Source organism: Xyrauchen texanus, chromosome 18 (genome assembly GCF_025860055.1).
Source record: "Xyrauchen texanus isolate HMW12.3.18 chromosome 18, RBS_HiC_50CHRs, whole genome shotgun sequence".
NCBI lineage: Eukaryota > Metazoa > Chordata > Actinopteri > Cypriniformes > Catostomidae > Xyrauchen > Xyrauchen texanus.
This window is the reverse complement of record NC_068293.1, coordinates 11,836,666-11,859,340: the sequence shown is the minus strand read 5'-3', so window position 1 is coordinate 11,859,340 and position 22,675 is coordinate 11,836,666. Positions and strand designations below refer to the sequence as shown.

The 22,675-nt window shown below is 37.9% G+C and overlaps 1 protein-coding gene across 1 annotated transcript in view; it reads left to right on the top strand.

Annotated features, from left to right (window-relative positions):
• Positions 1-22,675, top strand: part of LOC127658586 (unconventional myosin-XVI-like) — a 288,117-nt gene that overhangs the window by 209,816 nt on the left and 55,626 nt on the right. Inside the window, 6 exon segments of the mRNA XM_052147955.1 lie at positions 1,499-1,651; positions 9,135-9,335; positions 9,543-9,618; positions 10,255-10,427; positions 18,961-19,041; positions 21,802-22,007. Coding sequence (XP_052003915.1) covers positions 1,499-1,651; positions 9,135-9,335; positions 9,543-9,618; positions 10,255-10,427; positions 18,961-19,041; positions 21,802-22,007 — 890 coding nt within the window.

The following is a 22,675-nucleotide window of genomic DNA, read 5'->3' as shown; positions in this document are numbered from 1 at the left end:
TAATAAAATACAGGGGTGTCTAAATATACATTTCATAATAATTCAAATGGTCTTTTGGTCTATGTTGGTGCCGCTTTTGATGCGATTGATTCCAGATTCAAAACACCTTTGTGTATGTAGCTTTTTGATAAAATAAGCAAAATCGCTACAGCATATCAGTGGATCTAAGAAAAGGGTGAGCAGTTGAATCTACATGATTTCTATTAAACTGATATCGGGCCACGGTGCAATACAGAAGCGGAACGCGTGTCTGGATACAGGGGTGCGAAGTCTCATGCCACTCTCAAATATGCTGTCTCTACCAGAGTCCACAACAGTCTATAGCGAAGCATAATGAACTTTAAATATTTTTGAATAAGTACACTCTCTAATTAGAGACAGAATGTGTCAAATGGATCAAAATAAAATAACATTTGGAGAATACAAGAAACGGAATGGATTGACAAACAAGCATTTTTTTCTTCTTTTAGTAATCGAATGTTTAGGAACACCGTTCTGGACCAATTTAACCTGTGCATATGGCTATTGTTTGGAAAGTATGTGTAATGCTAAGTATATGTCAGTAGTGTGTTTTATTTTAGTGGTGGCTGTCTGGATACAACATGCATATGGTTCTAATAGCCACATTTTCATATTTGTTTGTTATTTTTATAGTATATTTTTGAAAAAAACAAATGCTGTGTTTTGATGCAGGTTCTCAGTATGGGGTTCTGGAGTCCCTTTCAGGCTTCTTAATTATCTCAACCAACATATCTTATTTGGTCCACCAGTTCATCAGAATGACAATGCTGTTTAACTAGACCTTACTATCCTAAACCAGCTTGGACTGGCACGGAAATTCATGCAGGTCTTAGCTGTTCTTTCCAGCATTATGTAGAGTATATTATATTATACATACTGTATAAATAATATTCAGACAATACAAAAGTGGTTTTATAAATCAGTATATTTTTGGTTTTATTCCCATATCATAGAACATATGCTTGCAGTTGAAAGCGGTTTCAATTATTGATTAATTGCATTCTATTTTTTTCTTTTTTTATATTAACTTTTATAATTATTCACAATAAAATAACACATTAAATCAGCAGCTCCAGTTCTTACTCTTTCCCTAACCATAACCATTACCCTTACACATTCACTACTTCTAAAATCAAAGGTATTTGATAGGAACTTGACAAGATCTAGCCCAAAGCCTAAACCTAAACCTTAAATCTGATTGGCTCAGAGAAACATTGTATCAGGAACAACAAGGATGTTCATCAAGAACTTGTCCTACTTGGTCACCTAAATTACAATGTCTTCCTTTTATGATATTACTGGAAAGCATACGCATATGTGTGATCGTATGTGTCTACAAAAGCATATATGCATGAGAAATGAACTAATGGGTTAATGCATCAGCAAAATGTGTGCTATTCTATTTATGAGTGAAGTATAAATATACTGTGAAAGTAGATGTTTAACAAATGCTTTTGTGTGTTTTTCCTCTATGTAGGTGTGCATTAACATGGTGAATGAACGGATCAGGCAGTACACCACAGAGGTGCTCTTCCAGCAAGAGCAGCAGGAATGTCTGCAGGAGGGGGTTGCTATGGAGACACTACACTCCCTCGGCAACCAGCCAGCGGTACTGGACTTCTTCTTCCAGGTACACAGTTGGAGCGGCTTTCCGAGAGCCAGGAAGGGAGGGAGGGGAAGGAAAGAACTTCTACAGAAAGGTGGAAATCTTTTTTCCCACCCGGAGGCTGTTGACCCTTTACAAAGAGTCCCTCTGTTGCCTCTTTAATTTCTGGTAGTGCAGTCTCATTTACACACTCAATAATGGATGTGCTCTCTGGCTGTTTTATAAAGGCAAGCTAACACACTCATCACTCACATCCACACAGGCATGTTGAATTCCCTTTGGTGTCCCAAAGATGTGATGAAGTCCATCTTTTAGGCTGTGACTCTATTAGCTGTTTTTCAGTTGTGACCATTTTATGAGTCATGAAATGACTCCGTCCTTTAGCGAGACAGTGACATAGCATTTTACACACACAAGCACAAACACACACACACATACAATCTCACTCACATTTTCTGTCCCCCCACACACATTTTTACTACACCTGACTATAAATAATCTGAAATATTTGAGGGCTTTTATGGCAACCTATTTCATGTGTTCATATTTATCCTTTACTGACAAGCAGCTACAATATATTTCATGTCAAATGCCAACTATATGTGTAGTTGATATGAATTACATTTGTAAGTTGGTCTGTCCTATGGTTTGACTATAATACTTCTAAAACTATTTTAAAGGGATTGTTCTCCCCAAAATGAAAATTCTCTCATTATTTACTCTTCCTCATGATACCCCAGATGTGGATGACTTTCTTTCTTCACCAGAACACATTTGAAGAAAAATTTGAAAAATATCATATCTCAGTAGGTCCTTAAAATGCGTGAAATTTAAAAAACAAAAGTGAATGGAGATTTCTCTTTTGAAGCTCCAAAAATCCCAGACATTCAGCATTAATGTCATCCATACAGCTCCAACTGTTAAATGAATGTCTTCTGAAGTGACACGATCACTTTTGGTGCAAAAAAACAATAATATTTAAGTAAATTTTTTAAAATCTTAATAATGCTTCCTTTCTGCAGTGGTATGCGCGTGTGACATAATCGCATTGGCATTTGAAACACGCGAGAACTGACACACGTGCGTCAATGCCAGAAGAGCATTTCTGTTTACAACTGTGTTGGAGGAACAATAAGGGAGACTGCACATTGGATACAGGCTCAAAGAATATATTTTAATAAAGGAAAAGAATATGTACAGGAAATGAAATAATAACAAAACAGAGATAAAGCCAAACAATTCAAGTCTGGATTGGAGAGAGGCCCTCCAGGAATTAAGAGAGCTGGATTTTAAAGGGGTCATGACATGGTTTTTTTTATTGTATTATTATGTTCCCTTAGGTGCAATTATAGTATTAATATATTTTTTTTTAAGAAAAACTTTTAAAATCTAGTGATTTATGACCTTTTCCCACCCTGTTTCTCATCCTCTGATTCAAACAGTCTGTTTTGGGGGCGTTTTCCATTTAAGACTTCAGTGTTAACGCCCACTGTTATGATTGGCTAACGTCAGTGCCTATGTATCAATTATTGACGCCCCCAGCCAGAACAATATGCAAGTAAACTAAGTAAAAACACTGTGATTATTCATAATGAATGAAATTGCGCTTTAAAAAGTAGTTTAAAGTTTAAAATAGATTACTTACAGTTTGCGTCGTCGTTGTTCCCAGAATAGTCGGCACGGACTTATCTTTGAGCAACAGTTTTCTGGCAAAGCCAGCATCATATTGAGATTTGTTCTCAAAACAGTCATCCTTAAAATGTACAGAACAAACGCTTAAGTTAACACTGCCGTGACTGGGACGTCCGCAAAAAATAAACTGCATCCATTTTTCCCTGACGTCTGGATCTTTCGGCAGCTTATTCAGAGGTTTTGTTTGACCACAGCCAGGAACAGCACATCTGTGTGGCATCGTAATTTTCCTGTGCACAAGTAGTCTCTGTCAGAGCTCGCTGTCCATCGACTGAACACTTGTGAGGCGCACGGCGATACGAAATGAGCGTAGTTGTCTTGCGCTTATAGCGTAGATATGTTGTGCTGGAGGCGGTCATATGCAAACGCTGTTACATCACTTCTAACCAACACGTCACTTCTAACCATGAATCCAGAACGAGCTGTATTTTGAGTTTGATTAAATAAATGATTCGTTTAGAATGGGGAGGACGTCTTAAAATATTAAACTTGCAGGACGTTTTAATGATACAAAGACCTCTTATATACCAAAAGATCAAGGCAAATTTGGTTTCTCATGTCATGACCCCTTTAAAAGCCCTCACCTCCCTCCGCACAGGTGAATCTGTGTTAGGCTCAATGAACAGGGCTTATCAACTTTGAATGAAGCACCAGCCCACAAACACCATGGAGAAGAAAAACCACAAGCCCAGCAGGGGTCGTCAGACTCTCCTCCAAAAATAAAGGGATCCATAGGAGACCTGCAAAAACAAAAACAACCAATCAAACCTTTGGATAGCCCCAACCCATACACCATGCCAACTCCAACCTTCATCAACCACAGGCCCTGCAGAAGCAAATTAAGAAGACAAGACAAGCAGGGTAGATAGTAGGACAACCCAACAATTATAATGTGATTACAAAGACTTAGGGCAAGGAGGCTCTAGATAAGGCTTCAGACAACACGTTATCAGAGCCTATAATGTGTCTTAAGTCCAGTGCATAAGAAACACAACTTGTTAAGTTGTTGATTTGGGCACCCCAAAGAATGTAAATATGTAAGAGGGTTGCGATCAGTGTACACCACCAATGGCCAATCCATTTGAGGGAGAGGGATGGAGTCGAAATGTTCCATCAGATTTACTCACCAACAAACAAGGCGATGCCCAGCTTAAAAACTATGGCATTTTGACTGAGAGGTGAGCAGCTTTTATTTTGCCAACTTACCCGCATAAAGTCTGAGCCTAAAATCATTCACATAAATTATACAATTTTGAGGAGGCTCAGTCTCTGTCCAGTTATCCTGCAACACTGCTAGCAGACTTCAAACAGTGTGCCCAAACACTAGATCATTTGGACTGAAACCTATACTCTCCTGACCAGCCTCTCGGTCTGCCAACATCAGCCACGACAATCCCTCTTCCCAATAACCATGCATCTCCCATACAGTAAGCAAGCAATACAGACTTAAGTGTCTGATGAAAACATTCCAAAGCACCTTGACATCACCACCTTGGGGATGATCAGTGCTGCCGTAACACTTGTGAAAACAAGTGAGAAGAGAAGTTAGATACCTGATCCCTCTGTATGATCTTGGGAATACCAAAAATGGACATAATCAGGGTTAATGCCTTCACTCTGGGCTTTGCTGTAATAGTACAAAGAGGATACGCTGCAGGGTACCGTGATGAAGCACACATAACGGTGATCAAATAGTTATTGCCAGACTTTGATCTAGGCAGTGGACCTACACAGTCAATAATCAAGTGTTCGACTTATCGACTTATCACAGGAATAGGAAACAATGGGACAAGCTTAATTTTTTGATTCGGCTTCCTGGTTATGAGACAAGTATGACAAGTTCTAATGCACTGAGATTTCTTAAATTTTGGCCACAAGAAATGGTGAAGAAAGCAGTCATATGTCTTATTAACACCCAAATGTCCAGCAATAGCACCATGGGAAATCTGCAGTACTAAACAACCACATGCATAATTGGGTCACATGCAAACCTGCTGCCATGTGGAATCAGTTTTCTCATCAACTTTCCTGCAAAAAATTGCCATGAAAAACATTTCTGATTTGATCAAAAGGTAAAACATATTCAAACAGTTCTGTGATAGTAGAATCAGTCATTCTTGTAGTCCAAGTGACCAGAGACTCTGGCGATCTTCCGCTATTCATAGAAATGGAAGTGGAGCGTAGATCTAGTGGGAAGACCAGCAGGTGTACATCATCACATCATTAGCTGGGTAACTCCTAGCCAATCGCACGTAAGCCATTGCTTTATAAGTCCACTCACAATCTATCACATTGCTGTTTCGGTGTGCTAACACTGCAACCTCCACCGTCCCGCGGGGGGTAGGCTCCTCGCCCCTGCCTCGGACTGCCGGACGGGGCCTACGCCAAAGAGAGAGACATTACCTCCCGTTTTACATCTATCAAATAAATGGTATCTCAAACTTCACTCAAGCCTGCGTGTCTTCCTGATAGAACCATGGTTACGCCAGTAATCAATGTTCTATTTCATTGTTCCACACCACCATAAAACATAGTGGATGACAAAAAACATAGTGGATGACAAATACAGCTAAGTCATTAGGACAAAATGCAGTATACAACATAGATTCTGCTGGAAGTACAGCAGAGCTGACTGAAGGAATAGAGGCCACATTTATTCTGTAAAATCTTGTGAATGTACAGGGTGAAACCTATGTGGTTACCATACATATGTCAGAAAGGGTTACGCCATGGAGTGCTGCCCATGAAAGAGTCACAGCACGAGTTGAATGGCACCTAACAGATGTTGAATCTGTATGGCCCACCGAATGATATGCATTGTAAATGGTGTCCACCACCCAATGAGCTAGACAAGTGTTTCCCAACCTTTTGTCTACCACAGCACACATTGACGACTAAAAAATTCTACAGAACACCACTATCCCACATAGGATAACCATCGTCAATATTTTTCCTTTACAAGAACTTGTCCATGTCCATCTTGGTAGTGTGTTTTTTTGTAAATTTGGCTATTCAAAAAAATACAAAAACTGTAGTGTGACATAGGTAGGCAACGCTGTGTGAGGTCACTAGTGGCAAGAGTGCTAAATGAGTAATGAAAAAACAACAAATGTGCTTCTTTTCTAATTTGTAGATTAGTTCTTGCAATGCCACATCAGATGACAGGGATGCAAACTCATGAGGGGTGAAAAAGGCCAATCACTGGTCCACGAAAAATTTTCTGGGGACATTGTTTTTTAAGAATAAGTTAAAGCACCAATTCCAATTATTTTGGTGATTCAAGTTTATTCAAGTTTACAATTGTGCAGAATTAGCTGCAAAATAAAGAGTATTTTGGTTAGGCTTGCTTCTGTTTCACAAATGTGTTAAATTTTATTAACTGATTAGTTCAGTAACCCCTTCTGGAAATTTCACTAGGCGACAAATGAGCGTCTTATGAGATATAAGTGAGTTAGTTCATTATTGAGTTGTTCATAACCGAAATCTACCAAGAGACTTTATAGTATTTAAGCATTAAAAGAACAAAGCAGATCTATAGTCTTTCTTTAGTCTGAGCATGATTTTTCATCTAAAAAGACAACAATAACAGTCTAATAACAGTGAGTTTCAATAACGTCCTTACCTTTTCTTTTATTAAAACTTGCAAGGCTACAAATCTACTAATTTCAGTATAAGAATTATAAACGCAAAGCAGATCTACAGTATCCTTTTTAAACTAGCCTATTTAAACTGCTGAGTATGGATTTTATCAGAAAAGACAATAATACATTTGAGTTTTAATCATTCTCTTTTATCATTGTAAAGCGCATTTCACACGAGTTGTGTCGCAGCGTCAACGCTCAGTTCAATGTCAGCGTCAAGTGCCGCATTGCCCTCCACATGAAAAGACTTGCAGAAGGAATCAAAGAGGGGCAATTTTACGAGTTTGCCACATAAAAAAGCGGGAAGTGTGCACAATAAACATTGAAAACATATATTTGGAAGACCTTGCAAAAGCTTGCAGTTGCTTTGAAAGCAGAAAGTAATAAAATGACTCGTTTATGTTTAGGTCTAAGCATTTTCTTGGTGAATTTAAATGAGTTTATTAACTGGGGTCTCTGATATTCGTAAAAGAAAAGGTAATATTTCATTAAAATAAATTATGATACATTCAATGTCTCCACAAATTTGGACAGTTTTTAAATATTTCTTGTTGCTTAATACTCAAAGATATTATTGGTGATGCAAAACCGTGTGTGTGAAAAACACTTTGGAGTAAAGTCACTTCATATACTTCAATGTATCCTGCAGCGCTGACGCAAGTCATGTGAAAGACCCTTAACGCATATAAATATCAGTCACATTTACACATTAATGATTGCTCTTCACAATCACAAAAGTGACCGATTATGGTTTAAAAATGGCAAATTTATCTGAAAGGTGAGGAGTTTAGATCCCTTAAATTATCATTTTTTTCATGCATTTATTTATTTTGTGGGATTTTATAATTTTCCACAGCACACCTGACAATCTTTCATGGCACACTAGTGTGCAGTGTTTGAGAAACACTGAGCTAGATGTTGCATGGACAAAGGCGCACCTTTCTGACAGGCACCAAAACAAATAAGCAACCGATCAGTGGTACACCATGAAGTTGTCCTCGACACATATTGTTGCAGCATTTGTACTGGACACAGGGCTACACGGGAAGCATTGACATCATGTCGAAATGCAGCAAGATGTATAGGGTGGTGCACGAAATGGGCTGACACTACCTTGGGTTAAGCCAGAGTTTAACCTGGAGCCCCCACCTGAGACATTGAGGGTATGTAGTTGCCACGAACACCTCTGGTGTGGCTGATAGGACACCCAACACTGAACTGATAGGACAGTCAACTGGATTAAGAGACCGATTTGTACACCATGAAACAGAGAGTTTCCACTTACTGGCATAGGAGAGACGTGTTGATGGAGCTGCAGTGTTCCTTACTCCTGCTGAACATTGTGAGAGCACCTGTTCAACCACTGGGCCATGCGTACAGCTTCAACCTGTCCGGTGAAGGGTGCAAAAGCTGTGACAATAGGTCCCTCTGAACCGGCAACGGTTGTGGTGGACCAGTCTTGAGAGCTAACAGAAGGACAGTCTGAGCCGTCATCACTATGGGAATGCTGAGACTGGGAATGTGAAGGCGGCGTGTAATCCAAAATTATGGTCCTGCTCAGCTCTAACCAATGAGTCCGAGGCTGCTAGGGACACAGTGTCCAGCACCACGGTAGCTTCTAATCTAAAGCTCATATTTTATTGGTCAGGGAATTTCAATACCGGGTGAAAAAGTATATATAAACACTTTTAGAATGTTTGTCAGAACGTGAATGTTCGCTCCAGGTGTGAATGGCTTAATAAGAATCCATTGTTTTGATTGCAGAGGCCTTAAGGCAGCATTGCATGTATCATTTGCACAAAAGGCATTCCCTGAATGTAAATGTAAAAAGCTTAGTGAAAAAATAAATCAAAGATGTTGGACGGAGAGAGAGAAATATACATTTTAAATGTACTTACAATTTCGAAAAGTATCAATAAAAATTATTAAACAAAAATTATTATTATTATTATAACCATTAAAACAAACTATTTTGTGCAATATGTGTGGCATTCTGTGGTCAAATATTTTTGTTGAATGCCCACTAAACTTGTAGAATTTACCATTGAATATAAAATATACAGCATTCGGATCACACTGTTGAGGGTGTATATAATAATAATGACCGACTGACTGAACGTTACATGTTTTACAGCAAAAAGCCCTCAGTGCAACTGTGTGTATGCATTTTACAGAAGCCTCAAGGGGTGCTGTGTATCATAGATGAAGAGAGTCAATCCCTCCGGCCATGTGAAATGAACCTTTATAAGCGGCTGCAGGTACAGCTGGATTCCTCCTGCATGGACACCGTCTCCCTCACAACCAAAGACGGCAACGGGAACCCCCCACCCAAAGACCAGGGGCCATCATTTACCGTCACTCACTACGCTGGCAAGGTGGGTTGCGGGATCTGCATGTTCACACATGCTCATGCCGAGTTGTTGGTCATTTGCTTAGCCAGGGTCTCTTAGTTCTCACACAAACATTAATTCATAGTCACAGTCTTCCCAGAAATCCTCTGAAGAGTCAACACTCTACGTCATGCTGGAAGCGAGGGCTATTATTAGTGCTCCACTCACGTGTGTTTGTGTCCTTTATTGCAGATGACCTATGACCTGACCGGCTCATTGGACAGGAACAGGGAAGTTCTGCCACAAAACATCTTGTTTGTTATGAAAGGTAAGGGTTTGTATTATAGCTGACTCAATTTGTGTATGGTCACCACTGGAAACCATAGTTTCTGTCAAAACAGCATAGTCACCATATTTATTGTAACTTCAATGAAACTGTGGTAGTTTAGCCACCACTTTCATCCAAATTAGAAAGAAAATGGAAAACTAGATGGGAGAGAGAGAGCACATTTTTGGAGAGCCCATTTGATTACTGCCTTAATTAGTTTGTTAGGGTCGGGCGCAATAAAATGTGGCCAAAATACAGCAAAGTTGCACAGCTTTGATAACAGCTGGGCTACTGTGACACTTCTGAAAAGGCATCCTAGTCAGTAAAGTTGTGGACAATGTGATATGTTGACATGTGTCCACTATGACCTTCACTGACACACATTTCCTGTAAATGTTAGCGTCCCCTCTCTCCATATACCTCCTACTCTCCCCTTGTTGAGCAGGTCAAAGGTCGGCTAGAGGCAGGCATGTGTGTGCACATCGAGATTTGAATGGAGTCCTGTTATTTTGTTTGTGAGGGTGTTCGAGGGGATGGTTTAAATGAGGGGAGACAATTAGCTCTGGCACATGCCATAATTAAGATCTAATAGTGTGAAGCACTGTGTTTGTTTTATTTCTCTTCCCCCCTGAGCAGCTAGTGAGAATGTGCTCATCCATCAAATGTTCCAGTGTAAGCTGACTCAGACGGGCTCCCTGGTTCCCCAGCACCAACGGCTGAGGCTTTGTGGGCCTAAAGGCAGTATGCTTAACAAGAGCACCACGCTATCTCCTGCAAGAGATCCCAAGAAATATGTGGAACTGAACCAGGTACACAAATAATTTTTTAGGTATCAAAATGTGATTTTGACTGTGCCGAAAATTTGTCATCAAAATTCTGTCTAATTTATTTGGTAAGGACTGCAATACTGATTTTGGTCATTGGATTCGGTGTAATTTGTTTGGCTACAACAAATGTTCACAAACATTGTTAAAATTCAGGTTAGGTTTAGGTCATTCAGTTGCATTGGACATTGGTGTGAACAGGCCCAAAGTTACCTGAAAAACTTCATCCTAAAATCATTGTATTCTTGAAGAGTGTAAATATTTTGGTGTTAACATACTTTCTTCTGTCCCTGCTTAATATAAAGAGACAACCAGTAGTGTAGAAACAATCTGAAAACTGGGGGGGTAGACAGTCTAACACCCTTTCTACACTGAACGTGAGCGGCGTGTCACGTCAAAAGCAATAGAACCCATTCTAATCAACGATGCGCTCTACACTGGATGTGTCCGTTGTGGCACATTGTGTCGACAGAAAATTGGTGTCCCATTCAATTTTTCAAGACTCTACTACTGCCGACAACACAAAAAATCGGTTTAGAAAGTTTGTGCTGACACGTCCACAAGCCACAGACAGCCACCAGCAATTGCGTTGCATCAACGGATGCACCCGGTGTAGACAGGGCGTTCTCATCAGCCTCTCTTCACAATACAGTTTTAAAGATTTTATTATTTTTGTTATATATGTGATATCATTTCAAAGAGAGCATGTCTGTCTATACTGTTGAGTTGGTCACTGATCTTATTTATTTATTTGCTAAAATAGATATGCCACAAACATCACCACTACCATTCATTTCAATTCAATATAATAGCCAAGCAAAAACATGGAAAAGTCAAAGAAATGTATAGTGTTTAGATATAAACTATGACATATTATTATTGTTATCACATATATGACTCTTTGAAAGGAATCTTGAATGTCTGGCCCCTTCAGTTTTGTGGCTTCGGTTTTGTTTTGTACATGGGACATTATTTGTCATTCAGTATTTCAGTGAAAAAGACTAACAATAAAGAGGTCAGGGATTTAAAACTCGCCAAAATATAAAATGTTTTTATTTGTTTAACAACATTAACTTACAATAGTTAAAGATGACTTCTCTGTTCGCTCACGTCTTGTGTAGTTTGCAGGTCAGTGTCTGTTGTTGTAGGCTGTTGGACTCATTAATATTAATCACGTTGTCTGCGTTCACTTGAACTGATTTGCTGAATCAAAATGTGTACTGTGAGCCAATGGGATTGCCGCTTTTGAGTTAGTTCCTCCCACTGCCAAATCAACCAGATGGCAGAGGCTTCTACTGGGTCTTAAAGGCATCGGTTTTGGCAAACGGCTGAGCTTTTTCCCTTACACTACAGTTAAGCAAAATAAACATATTAAAATGTAATTATTATTTCTCAAAAAGTTTGTTATTTCTAAAAGTGAGGGGGACATGTCACCCTCATTTATAATGATTTCTACGCCCCTGGTGACAACTATAAGTAAGTGATTCGTTGGTTGATTTTCTCAATCTGTAATGCTGTCTCTGTTGCACTATAAAACTCATCTTACTTTGACCGACTTTTCCAGTCCTGTTCGATTTGTTTAAAATCCGTAGAGTCACAGCCATAGTGTCTCAGAAATTACAAACTTCAGCTTCAAAATATGTTTCCATAAAGTATTTAGTGGTGCACCGATCAGGAAATTTAAGGCCAAATGAGAAAGCATTCGCATATATATAAAAAAGCAATATCACATGAGCAAGACTGCGATATGGCCCTACATCAGCACTGCTGTGATTCGGCCGTAGGCAGTGCTGACACAGGGCCATATCGCAGTCTTGCTCGTGTGATATTGTTTATATACAACAGTTCAATGTACAAGTAAATAAAAATTAGGAAAAACTGAGGACGGTCATAAAAGACAAATTTGTGCATGAACTACTTTCTTATGCCACGGATCGGAATCTGCTGTTGCTGGTTCAAAACAAAAGATGTGTCCAAGCCTCTCAAAAACATCACTTTAGAACTACTAGTAACACAGCTTGGGCTGTTTCTAACATGTTGTTGGAGAGACAAGGATGTATGTTTCTGAAGATAATCTAATTTTGGTGAAAATGAAGAATGGATCTGCAAAGCTGCCATTGCTGCATGTGAAGGATTTTTTAATGATAAACCTTTGAAGTAGTTTAAGAAGTTTGGACATTTATTTTCAAATTGTTATAGTAATGTTTCACGTTATTAATGCCCGGACTATATATTGTGATCAGTTGAATGCCACTTTGGTGGATAAAAGTAACAATGTATTTCATAAGAGCTAAATCTGTACATTATTCCAAACTTTTGGCTGCCATTGTGTGTGTGTGTGTGTGTGTGTGTGTGTATATATATATATATATGTATATGTATATATATACTCGTGATAGTGTGTCGAGCGAGACTGTTTATGTACATATATATATATATATATATATGTACATAAACAGTCTCGTCGACACACTATCACGAGTTGTTCAACATCACGTATACTCAGATTTGTATTTGCATATTTTATGGTTGCTTAATTTGTTTTTACATCTGTTTAAAGTATCTTTGCCTGCTCTGTGTCTAACGGCACATTGAGTCAGAATTACTACCACAATGAATCTTAAAAACGGCACCTTAACATGCACACATTTTTTAAAACAAACTGGCATATTCATCTAAATTACAGCATGTCTGAAAGTGTAAATTTGCAAATGCTTAGTTATTTGCCTATAACTCACGCTCCAGTGGCCGCGGGGTCATGCTTTAAGGGCTGAGAAGTGCTCATTCATTAGAGTAGCAGTGTATGTGGGATTTTGTGCATGCAGCAAAAAAAAGTTAAAGAAAAAAAGATCAGACCTGAATCTAGGCACGATCACCAATCACAGATTTAAGAAAAATATCTGCTGATTTAGATCGGCGACCAATTGAGCTGTGCACTCCTAAATGTAGGCCTATTGCATGAAGAAAAACAATACCTCTAAACCTTTTCTAGAGAATGCTAGAAATTCAACATTGGATTCAGTGTGATTTGTTCTGCTGAAAAAAATATTTTCAAACCAAAAATGCTTTTTGTTGTTGGACACGTCAGATTTGGTGTGAATAAGCTTTCAAGCTGTATAATTTTGTGTGCTCTATGTGCTGTGGATGTCTGCGTCATGTGTATACGTGTGTTTCCCTTCGTTCGCAGTGACGTAGATGTTACGATAGTGAGCATACACTACACAAATCTGCTACAAACAAGCCAGCGGCAGTCTATGATCAGACAGGCCAAATCAAAATGAGCTGTAGTATTTATAGCTTATTGAGCTTATGCTGGGAAGTGACCTAAAAAAAACACCGTTACCCCAAATACATTCTCTCCATTGATCCGCTCTCCACAGCTAGCTGTCCCATTCAGAAAAAACACAGGACTTTAACCAAGCGCATCACGCACCACGCATAAATAAACACAGATGTGCTCTCGACAAAGCTCTAGCAAGCCTGCATTTCTCAATTACAAACATCCTACCACCCTATCACTTCTCTCTCTCTCTCTCTCTCTCTCTCTCTCTCTTTTCTAGTGATTGTCTGTCAATCTTGTTGTCACTTTCTCTCGCTGTCTGTTGAGGCTTTGTCTTAAGCAAAACACCACCATTAGTTCTGAGCAGACTTCTAGGGGGAATCTTGTGAAAACATGTCCAGGCCACATTTTAGCTAAATATATTTTGTGCAAAGAAACTCATTTTTATGACAATTGTTTGCATTGTGATTTTATAAGCACATTTTACCCCCAAATTCTCATGTATTTCTACTGGCCATGCTACTTTTGAGTTTGATTTATTATTTCCATTATTCTCAATGTTCATTGTCATTATATTGTCATTACTGTAGTGCAGTACTTTAAAAATATACTGGAATAATTTTGTATTATTATTTAAATCAGTATAAAGACATTATAAAAACATGAGAAAAATGTGGGACTTGGATTATGGAAATAATGTTACAATGCTAAATAACTTAAAGGTATAGTTAATCAAAAAAAGAAAATTATCCCATGATTTACTCACCCTCCTGGCATCCCAGATGTGTATGACTTTCTTCTGTAGAACACAAATGAAGATTTTTGCCTTCAAACACAATTTGATAGGTGTGGGTGAGAAACAGATCAATATTTATTTAACTACTGCTCAGTAGGGGGCGATATGCACAAATCATCAAAAATATAAGTAGATAGTGAAAGTGAAGGAAAAATGACTTAAATATTGATCTGTTTCTCACTCACACCTGTCATATTGCTTCAAACAGATATGGATTTAACCACCATAGTCATCTGGAGTACTTTTATGTTGCCCTTATGTGGATTTTGGAGCTTCAATAAGTTGGCACCCATTCACTTGCATTATATGGACCTGCAGAGCTGAGATATTCTTCATAAAATCTTTGTTTGTGTTTTGCAGAAGAAAGAAAGTCATACACATCTGGGATGGCATGAGGGGCAGTAAATGATAAGAGAATTTGCATTTTTGGGTGAACTATCCCTTTAATGGTTCTTAAATAGCAAAGTACCATTTAATAATTTTTTCTTTTGATTTTGAGATGAATTATTACTAGAACATATTTTTGGCCAGTTTTCAAGAATGAGATTCCCCCTCAAATGCTGCATCAATAACAGTCAACATTGAATTTCACAAACATCCTGCTTGATATTTACTTCTTCATTGTCTCTTTCTTTGTATCTTATTTGTCATCTCTCCTCCTCCTCTGTCTGTATTCAGGTCAGGGCTGTGATGTGTGTGTGTGCTTTGTGTAACTGGCTCAGTCTTATGTAAGCCACGCAGAACACGAGCTGCTGGCACCCCTGGTTACTCAAATCATAAGCATCAGGCCTAAAGTTCTACACTTACATAAGCGCTATGGTTTGCCAGAGTGACTGGGACAGTAATATGAAGTAACATTATGACAATCTTCTGCGGTTTGACAGAGAAAAACACAAATGATTGGTTTAGTTGGTTTGGTTGGACCTTTTATGAGAGAAGTGGGATGAAAGTTTTTGTAGATTTAATTTTATTTGGGTACTTTCCTTTTGATTGTGTGTCCTGAAAATGGAGTTCTCTGTAAAATATAATCTTTTTTTTTTCCTACTGACTTGCTAAATGACTAAAGGCTGGTGCATACTGTATGATTTATAATAGTCTTTTAAGATTGTTGCTTGTCAGACTGAACGATATGAACGCATTGATATCGCCATGGCACACTGAGCAACATTATGTCAGACTGTATGATACACATCATAGCTGACTGTGGTCCCGATCGTCCTGATCAGTGAACGTGACTCACGTTACGGGAGTGTTGCGAAACAGCGAAATTTGCCCACCATAGAGCAGCATTTATTTCTCTCTCTGGAAGACGGGACATCAGCATTTCCATTGCTCCAATACCAGTCCATCATGAGCATAGGCTAACATTTACAAGAAAGATGGATTTTGTCAAATAGGCCTTTAATAATACTGATCGCAAATACAGAAAATGACAGATGTTGAGAATAAACGCGGGTGGAGGAGGTATACAACAGTAATAATGAGCTACCACAAGCACATATTCACATATAATTAAAAGACTTGTGGCCCAAAAAATGACAAACATCTTCGTTCACATTTGGAGAAACTATAGTATTATAGTATGTCTTTCTCCTCTTTTAGATTAGTAAACATTAGGCCACACAAAATTGTGAAAATTCTTAAAGGCTGATAATATATCACACTTGCAAATTCTCAAATTCCCTATGGATGATGCACAAACATGATGTAGATTTCTATAATTGTATCCAACTGTATTTGCTGATTTGGATTAAAACGTCCCATAAATACTTACAAGTATATACTGTTCAATCTTTCTGTTTTATTTGATTTTATTTATTTCTAAATAAAATTGGAGTGGTGTTAATCTTAACTAAAGAAGTTTACAAACGTTTAAATTAAATTTAGTAATTTAGTTATTAAATAGTAATTTAAATAACCTTGTAAAGAAAATGCATGATAAATGTAAAGAAAAGCTCTGTATTTATATAATTCTGAGAATAAATCTTTCATTTTGCTGACGTGTTACACATTTCTCCAAGAATTTTCTGCTCATTTATTTATTAAGACTTTTTATATAAATGAAACGAAGAAAAAACATTGAAAGTGCTTGAGTAGAGTGATAACTGGGCACAAATGTTGCTAGGGTGCAAACGCGGGGCAAGAGAGGAGCGGAATATCTCATCTGGACGTCATAATAGCAGTCACACTATATGGCTACGATGCTAAATTTCAGAAACTGCCCAAACTTCGTTGGAGGCTGAAGATCATCGCAAAGGCTATTAATCGGCCGTCTGTGAACATGTCACACTGAAGGTTGTAAGATTGCCGATTTTTCCCTGCGACGAAAGAAATCCTATAGGATTCTTGAAATTTGTCTCAGATGATGCCAAAATCGTACAGTGTGCACTGGGCTTAAGCTGTGTCAGTGTTTATTTTATAAAAAAAAAAATCAACAGAACAGCTGTTTAACTAAAGAAACATAGTATCCATTACAGTGTACAGATTATTATTATAATATTTGTTTTTTAATTTTAAAACAATTATACTTTACATAACAGTATAGTGTCATAAAGTGTGACACTTGGGGAGACATGTTTTTATATTGACACCAGCAGTATTGAAAAGTAATATTACGGGATAAAGATGGTTACCCTAACACTCTTCAGGTGAACAAGCCAACATCTACAGTTCCAGTGGGTAATATTGCAGTGCTTTTTTGGCACAATGTTGTTTGGACATGTTACCATTATAATGCCATGTTTTTTGTTATATTTATTTATTTTGTGGAGATTTTCTGTGGTAACACATTTTTCTTTTTTTTTTTGGGATGTGGTACCATGGTAAGGTTTTTTTTTTTTTTTACTGTTATAATACCATTTATTATTATTTGTATATATATATATATATATATATATATATATATATATATATATATATATATATTATATATATATATATATATATATATATATATATATGTATATATATTTTTTTTAAACATGTATTATGGCAATGGCATTTGTTGGACATGGAATCATGGTAATACCACTTTATTTTATTTTTATATTATACATTTTGTGAACATGATACCATGGTAATACTGTGATTTGTTTTGAACATTTACTGTGATTATATTATTATAATTTTTTTATGTTAACATTGTTAAAATATTGTTTTTTGTAAATTTTCTGTGGTACTGCCATGGCACCATGGTAATACCACATTTCTTTTGCATATTTACTGTAATAATACCGTCTTTTTAGACACATACCAGGTTAATGTCACATTTTTGGATATGTTTTAATACAAGTTATTGGAGTACATTAAAAATACCATGCTACATGAATATGGGAATTTTCTGCAGCATGGAATATATATAATTTCCATGGTATCACCATCTGACACTGCAATTGAACCAAAGTACAACCACAGTACTTTTTGTATTTAAGCAACAAAAGAGCACAGGTATGGTACTTTTGGGTACAATGTTATTATGGTTTAGACATATGTCATGTGATTTAGACATCCACTTTGCAAATACCATAGTACTCTTTGGTACTTTTTAGTACTCTCTGTGTTGCAACTTTTCTATTACCACTTTTTACATGCACCATTGCAATACAATGCTTTTATACATCTATCATGCTAATACCATGGAGCTTTTGGTTTTATCACATTTTTGGACATGCACCATACATGGTAAAACCATATTTTGTTGGACATGTACCTGTACCATAGTAACACAATGAAAGATTAGGAGCACCATTTGTTACTGGCTATTTAGTCGTCACTGTAATCCAGAGTGATTTACAGTGCTCTATTTCCCAGAACAGTCCCCCTCTAGGACTAAAGGGCACAATGATGATATATAGCAGAAGTAAAATTATAGTAACTTTTCATTTCCTGAGTCACCTTTAGTTGAAATTAAATGTGCCGCCTTTGTGTTAGTGAACCAGATCCATTAAGCTATCTCAATCAATTTCCCTGAATGGCATGGCAATAATTCAAACCACAAGTACTGGACATACTGTATCAAGATTATCAGTAAGGACCTCTTCTCCTTTGCATTATGATCAATTGAGAATAGAAACAGAAATAGTGTGGCCAGATATAGAAAACAGTGTGTAGGTAAAATATCACACGTAATGTTCATGTGTTGTTGTTTTGTATTTGTTTGCACTTTACTGATTCATTCATAGCTCACTTATAACTAGGTTGCCGTGGCAACATCATCTTTAAAGGCCATAAAGATATGAATAGCCACATCTACTGCACATCTCCTCATTTGTCCTCTACTTTTTCAAACATACATTGGCTCCAATTTACATTTGGTCACTTTAGCCTCTGTGTGTCAGCCCTCTTTCTCATCTGAGCATGTACAACATCAGTAAGGAAAGACATCTTAAAATATGTAACACCTCATTCACCAATGCCCAGTGTCCATTTGTTTTATTTTGCAGCTTCTAAAGAAGAAGGGAGCAACGTCCTTTCTGCAGAGGCTGGAGCGCTTTGGACCGGTCACTGTGGCCGTACAGCTCAGGGTGAGTCTACAGACACATTACAACCACTGCAGATCCAAAACCTGATCTGACCTATCCAGATGCTCTAATGCCATCAGACTCCTTGGGTTTAATTTGCTGCTCTCCGGCATCATTTGATCTTAAACAATACCTGGAAACTAGCTGTCCAATACGGTTCCAGTCACACAGCACAGGTTTGCCGAGAATGCGGTTGTGAGACCTGGACATTTGCTGGTGTCAGTTTGGTTTTAGAATGCGTTTGTAATACCTGTAAATAACCGTCCTGTGTGTGAATGTGACCGCATTAAGCACTCAAAAAGGGTCTGACAACCGTATTCTGCTGCTGTTTTAACGTGGCCCAAATGTCATGAAAATCATTTAAGAACCGATTCTCAGTTCCTGCTGAACTCAACTCAACTCAAAACTCACTCACACTATTTCTACCAATGCAAATGGCCCTTTGTAACACACTCACCTATTAAAGTAATGTCACATTCTTGCATGCATGCAGACACACTCATATCATGACCTCATTCTCATTGCAATAGTATGCAGTTACATACAGTATATGCACATACATTCAAACTCAACATGACCTGATTTCAAACCCCTGTTTCTGTGTTTGCACCAGAAGATGGAAAGTATAGAGCGGGGGTTTATGGGAAAAGCACACCGTGTTCCTCTCTAATCTGTCCTCTCTGTGCTGGGCATGAGGTAGATTACATCATACAGAGCATTCAGTGCACCCTGCACACTCACACACACACACAAACACAAACACGTGTTATTTATCCATGCCTAAATAGCACCCAGGAGAGAATGATAGAAGAGAAGTGAAATCCTTAAACAGTAATAAATAACATCTAGTCTAATGTGTTTTTCGTTAGCGTTCGCCCTCACAGAGAGATGGAACAGTCGTAATTGGCAACTTTTTTAGAGTCTTCCTTTAAATGGCTGATTGTGTGTTTGTTACGGCCTGACGCCACCTCTCCCCATCTCTCTTCTGGCTTCAAGAGAAAAGTCACATGACGATGGCAGGCTCATCGGAAGCCGTGCTGAGTCAGCACTGAAAGAGCAGAGGCTAATGGGCCAGTGACATCATCACTTTGCTGCCAGCTTTTTTCTGTCTGTGCGTCATGAGCAGGCCCACAAGAAATCTACTCGGCAGTTTTCCACAGAACTTGAACAACCGTCATGCAAAAAGTTGTACTCATACCTCTGTTTGATTATTAAAGGGATAGTTCACCCAAAAATGAAAATTCTCATCATTTACTCACCCTCATGCCATCCCAGATGTGTATGACTCTCTTTCTTCTGCTGAAAACAAACAAAGAATATATCTCTGTTGGTCCGTATAATGCATGTGAATGGTGACTAAAATTGTAAAGGTCCAAAAAGCACAGAAAAGCAGCATTAAAAATAATCCATAAAACTCAAGTGGTTTATTCCATATCTTCTGAAGTGATCTAATCGATTTGGGTGAGAACACACCAAAATAAAACTCCTTTTTTCTATAAAAGGTTGTCACTTTTGGGCATAGTTTTTCATAGCAAATACATGTATCTTATTTACTAACCTTCCACTATGCAGTTTAACCAGACACCAAATGCCCTCAAATAGCACTGTGCTGTATTTGAATTACGTTATTGCCATTTGGTTCTGTGCAAACACTGAAACACAGTGCTAACGTCACTTTGCATTGCAAATTGTAGATTGTGCCTTATTCACAACATGCAGCACTATTTGCTTAGTGCAATTAAAATTGTGCCATTACCATCCGTAAAAAGAAAGTTGTAAACTGAATTTTATTCAAATGATATGCTTATGCTTGTTGTTTGCATTGATCATGGTAGCAGTAAGTCATCAAATCATGGTCAAATAATGCCAAAGAGCATAATAAACTAGCATTTATCAGACTGTTTCTGCATTTTAAAGAGCTGATTCAGATGTCTGGATCACAGTGGTGGAGTGGTACTCTACTGTCCCAATAAAGTAGGCCAGATCACAGTCTGCTGCATCCTGTGCAACTGAACTCTCAGATCTGGTATGCAAGATGTGGAATTGTGTTCAGCACAAAATGTTTTGGCACGTTGGTGACATTTAACTGATTCGCTTAATTGCAAACAAATAAATTGAGATAAATTCCTTCTAAAGTATTGTGGCTAATTTACTTGTGCCTTCAGCTACCAGTTCATGTGTAGTGCTCTCAGCTACACATTTTAAATCCATTCATAGTAAATCTACTCAGTTTATATCCATTCAGTTTGATTTTCCCCCAAAAGAAATACAGATAATGCTAATGTCTGCAGATTCTGTCTGTGCCTGTTTAAATGGGTTACAGATAGTGAGAGGAGGATGCCTCATTACAGTATAAAAATGAAGCAAACAAAGTCATTAAAGCTAGCACCACACTAGCCGATTTTTCCAATGGTTTTCAGGTCCGTGCCTTATTTACATAATTGACAGCCAGACAGAGGGATACAAAGCTACAAAATGATAGAAAAAATTGTTCTGTCAGTGCTGTGGGCTCTTGTGTTCTCTTCAAGTGACCAATGAGCTTCTTCTGAAGACTGTCAAGACATCCAGCTGATCAGCTGCATATCATCACAAATGCTGATTGTAATCCATTGTGATTCTGTCATAAAGCATTTTTCCCATGTTTATTTTTTTCTAAACTTTATCGACTGTGGCTCCAGCGTAAGGAAGTTTTGACTAGTTGTTGGTTACATTTTGTAAACAACAGCCTCACCAGTCTTGTCCCACCTGTGTTTCTCTTTCCAGAACACTTTGTCTGAGATCACCTGTAAGCTGCAAGCATGCACCCCCCACTTTGTTCAGTGCCTGAGGCCCAATAGCATTGGCAAGCCTGATGTGTTTGACAGCTTCCACGTGTCCTCTCAGCTCCAGTATGTTGGGGTTCTGGAGATGGTTCGCATGATCCGCTATGGATACCCAGTCAGAATGTCTTTCATCAGCTTCCTGAGCAGGTGAGAACCCCCTCAATCAAACCCTCAATGAGGCACTGATGTGATTTTTATTGTCCCATTTATTTTTATGTTATAAAGGCACAAATCCCATGTTCTTTGGAAAGAGAACTATTAGATATGTTAGCTAATAGTTTGAATAGCTAATAGTAACTATTATCTACCACAAAGTTGTTATAGAATGGAAAGTACCTTTGAATGGGGATTTTGACCCGTCTCAGCTCAGTGGTCTTAACTTTCTTGACTGTATTGCAATGCTTTTTTTATTATTATTAATATTCCACTTGTTACAGTTTTTTTATATGTGATTTAAAAAAATAAATAAAATATTGATCAAAAACACATGTTGCCATGTCCCACATTTTTGAGTGCAACTGTTTTCACCCATTTAAATAAAGGAGTGTTCCTTAAAATTGTGACACCCAGAAAGTTACATCATTTGGACCTTTTCTATAGCATGGCATCAAGGCTACCATATAACCCATATTCAATTATAATTTTTTTTTTAACAAATGTCAGTGTTGACTGCATAAATCAAGTTGAAGCATTCAGCTCTATCACTTTTAATTTGGGGGAAATATACGTTTACTAGAGGCAAAGCAACCATCGTAACTTTTAGAAATTTCTGATTGCTTCCTGCCCTATTTTTTGCGAGATAACAATTATGTTTT